General features: G+C 29.3%; 1 protein-coding gene across 1 annotated transcript; it reads left to right on the forward strand.

Moving 5' to 3' along the window:
* The first annotated feature begins 5,159 nt into the window (after positions 1-5,159).
* Positions 5,160-7,551, forward strand: LOC129969030 (60S acidic ribosomal protein P1-like). The gene is made up of 4 exons (XM_056083427.1): positions 5,160-5,368; positions 6,519-6,579; positions 7,031-7,216; positions 7,490-7,551. Exons 1-4 carry the CDS (start codon positions 5,297-5,299, stop codon positions 7,501-7,503), a joined length of 333 nt encoding a protein of 110 aa, XP_055939402.1. The 5' UTR covers positions 5,160-5,296; the 3' UTR covers positions 7,504-7,551.
* The last annotated feature ends 213 nt before the right edge of the window (positions 7,552-7,764 follow it).

The following is a 7,764-nucleotide window of genomic DNA, read 5'->3' on the forward strand; positions in this document are numbered from 1 at the left end:
ATTAAGATAAATAAAGACTTTTTTCTTATTTTTATAGAACTTTGACATTTTATAACCTCTATCAAATTATCATTTCAGATTTGTTACACATTCTGTTATTCAAGATTAGATTGGAACGTCATTTGTTGCTAATAACAGCAAATAATAAAACTTCTATTTTCTTTACCATCATTACATTTTGGAGAATTTTAATTCAATTTATGTATAATTGCATATTCTAATCTTTCTATTTAGAATCTCAAAATATTTTCTTTGCTTAAAAAAATCATGTATATTTTACTTTAAAAAATTGAATCATTTTTTCCCCCTAATTACTTGCTTCTAAAGGATTAAAAGATTTTTTATGCATTAATAATGACTATGAGAGGATAATAATTTTAATAACTTTTATTTATAAATTTAAGAACTTCAAACAATTTATATTAAAATAATCCAGCATTAAATTAATCATAAGCAGGATTTGCATGAAAAAAAATTTGCTATTCTAGTGGATTTATGAAGGTATCAATTAATGCTAATTAAAGGCATTCCTCTAAAAATTAAAATTCTGATTCTATACTATGTTTGAATTTTCTTACTGAACATATATATTTCAAAAAGAAAAAAAACATGTATATGTTCAAGAATGTTCTGATATTTATGAGGCATATAAAAATAATCATTATTAAAAAAAAAAAAAAAAAAAAAAAAAAAAAACATTTATACATGCATTAAAAATCTTTCGGAATATTCGAGTTTCTATCTGAAAATTACAGTAACACTTCCAACTTAACCATTGAGATGCAACAATTGCTCTGACTGGTGGATTAAACAGAGATTAAATGTTGTAGAAAAGACAATGTTCAGAATGTATAAATATCCGACTTAACTTAGAATATGATTTTATAAATTATTTGTTAATAAAATTTTTAGAATAAATAAATGTCAAAGAAAAACATGAATTCTTCATTTATAAATAATTTATGTAAATTAAAGAAACAAAAATTATATTTCTTTTGGGAATTTTAGTTATCTTGTTTGAAAATTTTTTAATTAATCTAAAAAATAAAATAAACATGCTTACCTATATTTTTTATTGCAGTCATTTTAATGCAGGGTATATATTTAGCTGAGCAGTAGTCTCCAACATAAACATAGTGTAAGGTTTGTAAATAATTTTGTGATTAGCTGTTAATGAGAATTAAGGAGCATAAAACAGACAAAATTGGATTGAATTATATAAAGGTATCAATAAGTAACACATATAATTTTGGAGATAATAATAAAAAAAAATTGCAGTGAATGACAATATGGAACAGAAATGAAAGTATTAATAATTTATTATTTCTCGATATATTTTTCATTCTTATTGAGGCATTTGTTTAGCATTACATCTAAAAATGAAATAGCCACTACATTGTAAATTAAATCTCAAATCTTCAGCATTCTAATGTACTTTTTTCATATTAATAAAAGTACTTTAAACGTTTTCCAAAAACTACATCTTAGTAATTTGAGTGTAGACCATTGATTGGGATGTTTAAAACAGAAAAAAAAATCAATTATGGCTAATGTATCATTGATTTCATTATTTCAACTGGAGTTCAGTATTATTTCAAGTTCTGGCAAGGTAGAAAATGTAAGATGATTTCTCTTGAAACTCGAAGACACAGTCAATATAATTGTTTGTATAAAAATCTGTGTAAATAAATACTATTCTTGTATAGTTTGTTGCAGAAGGATAAATACTATCTCATTAAATTTCCGAATCCCAAAATACTTTTTCTCTAAAATAATTATCATCCACTAAATATTATAATTGTATATTAAGTAGGACAAAATCAGATAATATGAGAAAAATAAGCATTAGATAAATCAAATTAGAAAAATTATATTTATAATTTTTATTATCAATATAACATTCAATGACGCTGTCACTTTATGTTTCTTTAGCATCATCTTCATCTTCCTTATTTAGCTGAAGTGTTTGTTCATTGATATGAACATCGTCTAACAATGATTTCTACAAGAGTTTCATTATGAGATTTAGAACATGAATACTGCTCTGCTTAAACCATTGAGCGCTTGATCCCGATTTAATGCAATTGCAAATAGATCTATATTCCTTGGTACATCTGTCTAGTAGTAATTTCAGTGGTGGTAATTAGAGCCAGTTTGATAGTTTGTCATTCCCAGTGCATATTCTTACATTACCACATTTGAAAGCAGGTGCTGCTTCTGGACAGTGAAGTCAAATTGAAATCGGTTTCCATAAGCGATTTTGCAAATAAGAGGAATTTTAAGCCATTCAAATTATCATCCTTGTCTCCATACAGTACTATCAAGAGCTTTGCCCTGCATTCATGGCATTGCCAGCATGAGAGTGCTTATTCATGAAAACTTGTTTAAAAAAAGACTACGTTATGAATTTTCTTTCCTTCCCTATAAAGTGAGTAGATCGTATCAGCGAAAGCGTGAAAGAATAGAAAAGCAATTTTCATATATTGAGAATATTTAAAATTGCTGATATAGAGATTCGGTGAGTTTCTTTTTCTTGATTTTAAGAAAATGATTGAAGATGATAATATGAATATGATATGGAGTTCTGTGCCCTTTCCTACCAGTGAGGAATATTTCTTTCCTCATCAGTAACAATTACAATGGCGACAAGCAAGAGACTTGCTTCCACAGTAATTTTTTTTTTTAAAGAAAAGCATTTTTTTTTTTCCCCCTTTCAAGTTTTATCTAGTTTAATTATAAACCTTTCTTTCTTACTACAATGCCAGAGGAATAACTTTTGAAGCACAAACACGGTTTTATTGAATAATTAATTTCAGGACAGTATGTTCCTTAATGCATTCAGTTGATTTGACTGTCAGTGGTAGCGCTTATGAGAATTCATCAATAATAATGGTTCCTTCAATGTAATATTTTTATGCATGCCAAATATTCGGTCGAATTGCACAAAAAACAATTCTAACAAATATATATAATTCAAATATATTGTTACAAAATTTTTCTATACAGCAAAATACCGTCAATCAATCGTAATGACGCAGTACATTTAATTGCTATAGTTCATTAGTTCAGCAGCTTTCTTGCTGTCTAATCCTCCAAGACCTCTACGTGTCGGCGACTCCGACTCTCACCACACACCGCCTCTTTTTACGATCCACACGACTTCTTCCGATACACACGACACGACTTCCTGGTTCTGAGTGCCCGTCTTTTATAGCTCCGGGAGGCGGGGCTAGAGTCTTCAGACCAATCAGGGCGTACCTGGCTGTATCTCGGGTCTTAGTGGATGGATCGTGAAAGTTCTCGAACTTTCCAGTAGTATCCATTTAGTCGCCAAACTCGCCAAATTCAACGCCAAGTCGCCAAATGATCGCCAAGTTAATCGCCAACCTCTGAGTTCATTGACACGGCACCCGCTCAGCACACACAGGACAGATCGTACAACGGTCTTTCTTAGGATGACACTATTCGTCTTGCTGGGAAGCAAAATTACAGGTTTGTAACAATATACTACTAAAAGCAATTCTAATAAATAAATATAATCAAAATATATACTACTAAAAACAATTCTAACAAATATATACTATCCGTTGTTTCTAAATTACACAATATATATATATCATCTATTTCTCATATTTTTTCTTTCTTACTGCTGGGAGTCGTATATCGTCAGTTACATTTGAGACTCATTTTGCACTATGACGCTCTTAGCATTATTTAAGATCTCGCTAGAAGCAACATCTCTTTCTTTGGAATGGAAGAGCATTGGTTTTTTTTTTTTTTTTTTTTTTTTTTTCATTGTCATTCGTGGTCAATACTTATCTTCGTAATGTACTGGTTACGTCGACGTAAATTGGTTCCATTAAAAGATAGCTAAATAGTAAAATGATATATCTATTTACACTTTGATGTCGCATTTGTTTAACACCTTTATTAAAATAGTATTTTGGAATATCATTCAAGTTATATGACAAAATTTCTTCCAAAATACTGATGCAGGAAAAATTAATAAAGGGAAAAAATCCTGCTTTATTAATTATTTAGCAAATAATATATTAAATCAATGGAAATTATATTCCTCGATTTTTTTGTATATTCATTAATAAATATGTTGTTCGCCTCCCATTTATGCATAAGGTTTCGGAATTTTGGACAAAAATGTGAAAGGTACAAGTACTCATATTTTTATTTCTGAGCCTCGCATATGAGCATCTCTGTGTTTCTTATAGCATGGGGAAGAAAAGAACCGAACATGCATTTGTATACCTTTGTCGACTGATTGAAACCAAAATTTAACACAGAACTACAATTTAGAAGAAAAAAAAATCTAATGATTGATTAAGAGCAAAATTTGATGCGAGTCTTTATACTATTCTTAGATACTGAAACTATGCTGGAATTTTGTATATCCAGTTCCGCTTGTCTTGGATTTATTTTGTTCGCTTTATCACGTACAGACAAATAAACTCCCAAAGAATAGATTTCCTTCAAAATTTGATAGAATTGCAACTATCACATTAAAAATTATCTGTCTAGCTCAAAACTATTTTTTGAATTATTGCTTTCATGGATAGAGCATACCGATTTGAGGGAGTGTTAGTGAAGTATTCGAACTCGATGTTATGGACACAATAATATTAGAAAAAAATGACAAGCAATTGATGAAATACATTGAGCACAGAAAAATTAGGATAAAAGATTTCGTAACAGATAAACGTAATTCCAACAATGAGGTTTTCATTTAAACTCATGGTGGTCTAAAATATCAAGATTCCTAAAAATTTTATAAGGATTATAATGCTTTCTCTTTGCATACTTCGGATATGCTAAAAAATTTCGTAAAGTAATAATGGAAAAAGAATAAAATCTTGGTATTAGATTCTTTCGTCATCCTTAAAGTTGGGTTCACACGAGGTCAACAGTTGAGCGCAATTATTGTTTCTCTGCTTTTGTCCCCGTGTGAACAGTTGAGACAATGTCGATGGGACAACGGCACATAACCATTTGCCATTGTCCAGTTGCAGTAATGTCATTTTCCTAAAGTAGATTTGATCTTTTATTGCGCGCAATAGTTGGCCTCCTGTAAACCCACCTTTACTAAAGTTTATTACTAAGTTTTTAAGTATCTGGCAATAACTAACTTCTGTTCCTTTCCAAAACGTTGGCATCGCTAACAACATTACCGTTTGTCGATCAAGCTACACGTGCTTTACCATCGCTGAAGGTGCATAGTTCCCAAAAAGGGCTAAGGCATAAATTTTTTATTGCGACTTGCACCATAAATTTGGTTTTTGGTAAAATGCTGTCAATCGATGAAATTGCATGCGTGTACAGCGCTCTGATTTTGCAAGATGATGACATCGCAGTAACAGTAAGTATAAAATATGTCTTTTATAAGCCTAAGACTAACCATCACACGTGTTGTATAAATTTCTTCTCGTGCAAAATTAGTAATGGTTTCTGTTAATTACAAGACCTATTGAAGTAATAAAATTGGCAGCCTTGGCCACTTATGGTTAATCATATCGTTGTCTACATTTTTGATTATGCAAATTAAAAGAATATATGGCCTGAATTTTAAATATTGGAGTGTAGCAATGCTCAAATGATGACAAAATGTATCTTGATATATTTTTATGAGAGTAATGACTGATTTAATGAGGCTGATGAGCAATTTGTAATTAGAAATTAAATTTACTGTATGGTTAATTATTTTGATGGAATAAGTTTTTCCTTATTAACAAACATTTGACTGAGTGCTCAAGTGATGACCTATTATTTCTTGAAATTTTCATGAGAGTATTGACTGATTTAATGAGGCTGATGAGCACAGTCTTTTGTCTGGTAATATTATAGTTTAAATATATACATGTAATTGAGTTATTCGCGTCAATTATTACATTACATCATAGAACTGTCCTCAAGTAAAAGATTTAATAAAGTTACAGGCCTACCTATGCAGATGTTCTTTAATTTATAATTTTTAGAATATGCTGTCTTCGAATATATAATGTTCCGCACAATTATAGATGGAAAATATAAGTAAACAATTATAGGAAAATGTATACTGGAACTTATGAGTAGAAAATTAGAGGAACAGATAATTTTTGATAATAAAGTTAATGTTTTTTATTAAATTGAACAGTTATTGATACTAAAGGACTGTTTAATGACTGATTTCTAACTAAAATATTGTTCCTTATAAACATAATTATTAGTAATTATAATACTGTAGTAAGTATTGGCCTGTAGCTCTTGCATGCTTTTCAGGTTAGGAAGGATTTTTTAAATTGCCTGTCCTTATTGACTTTTAAGTCAGTTTGTTCTTTATGTTAGAGAAGTGTAATGTAGGATTTAAAAAAAAAATTTTCCATGCGAATTTTGATGAAATTTTCTTGTTTATTTTCTAGAATTTCTTTGCAAGCTTTGATCCAGGTTTAGAATGAATTATAATGTATTTACTATAAAGTATAATTTACAATTTAAGAAACTGATGTATAATAGTCATTTTTTTTCTTCAGCCTGAAAAAATTTCTACCATCTTGAAAGCTGCTAATGTTGATGTGGAGTCATATTGGCCAGGTAATTGCATTAATTTTCTCTTCAGATAATTTAATTGGTTGTGTAACAAAATGGTGAGATTATAAATCATATAATAGATATTAGAAAAGCATTCAATCATCCTCCGTAGTATAACTGAAGAATGTCATTAGTTCAACCATTAATGAAAACTGTGATTCACATGATGACTCGACTTTCTTGAATACCCATGATAGTTGACTGATTTAATGAGTCTGATGAAAGCCATTCTTAGTTTAATTTTTTCCCCTCTTTTTCTGATAAAAATGGAATAATTTATAAAGATTTTATCATAAATATATATATAGTATTACTTTCTCTCCCCCCTCCCTTCCCCAAATATAATTAATTCATAAACTTGAATTAATATTTTTAATAGATTTTTGTCTAACTTTGCTGTTTTGTAAGTGTATGAAATTGAAGTTATAATATTTGATCTTTATTTTTTTTTTAGGTCTGTTTGCTCGCTGTTTAGAAAGTGTTGATCTTAAACAGTTAATATCCAATGTGGGTACTGCAAGTGTAGCTCCTGCTGCCTCTGCAGCTGCTCCAGCTGCTGCTGCTGATTCAGGAAAGAAAGAGGAGAAAAAGGAAGAAAAGAAAGAAGAATCGGAGGAAGAAGATGACGATATGGGCTTTGGTAAGATTCAAGACTATTTTCTCAGTTACAATTTGAAGTTTGAGCATAAATATTAATCTTATCTATGTAAGCAGTTTTAACAGCATTTAAATTTAAAAATTGAATTAATCAAAGTGTACAGATTGAGGATATACATTTTTCTTTCAGTTCTAAAATTTCTTAACTATTAAAAAATGTCAGTAAATCTAATTTTATACATTCCAAACTTATTTATTATTGGATATGTCAATTATTGAGTGTTATATTAAACTTGATTTTCTTTTTCTTTTATAGGCTTGTTTGACTAAAAGGGACCCAGCAACTGTTTTTATAATAAAAATTACTTTTTTCAAGTATATCAGCTTCTGTTTATTTCTTAACCTTTCACACAATAATGTCAAATATTAAAAAATGCTCACATTTTCTAAAAACTTAGGCATTATAGCAGTTTTCATAATTAATGCATTTTGCTTGCCTCCCAATAACTATGTAATGATTGTTTCAAAGTAGTCTTTTCTATAATGGAATTAATAAATATAAGATCAAAAGCTAGATTCCATAATCTATTA

This window comes from Argiope bruennichi, chromosome 5, assembly GCF_947563725.1.
Source record: "Argiope bruennichi chromosome 5, qqArgBrue1.1, whole genome shotgun sequence".
In the NCBI taxonomy this organism is placed as follows: domain Eukaryota; kingdom Metazoa; phylum Arthropoda; class Arachnida; order Araneae; family Araneidae; genus Argiope; species Argiope bruennichi.

Excerpts from the sequence above, each read along its gene's own strand:
- LOC129969030 (XM_056083427.1), top strand. The coding sequence starts at position 5,297 with ATGCTGTCAATCGATGAAATTGCATGCGTGTACAGCGCTCTGATTTTG. Across the intron at positions 5,369-6,518 it reads ATGATGACATCGCAGTAACA|CCTGAAAAAATTTCTACCAT; the intron begins GTAAGTATAAAA and ends TTTTTTCTTCAG. Across the intron at positions 6,580-7,030 it reads TGTGGAGTCATATTGGCCAG|GTCTGTTTGCTCGCTGTTTA; the intron begins GTAATTGCATTA and ends TTTTTTTTTTAG.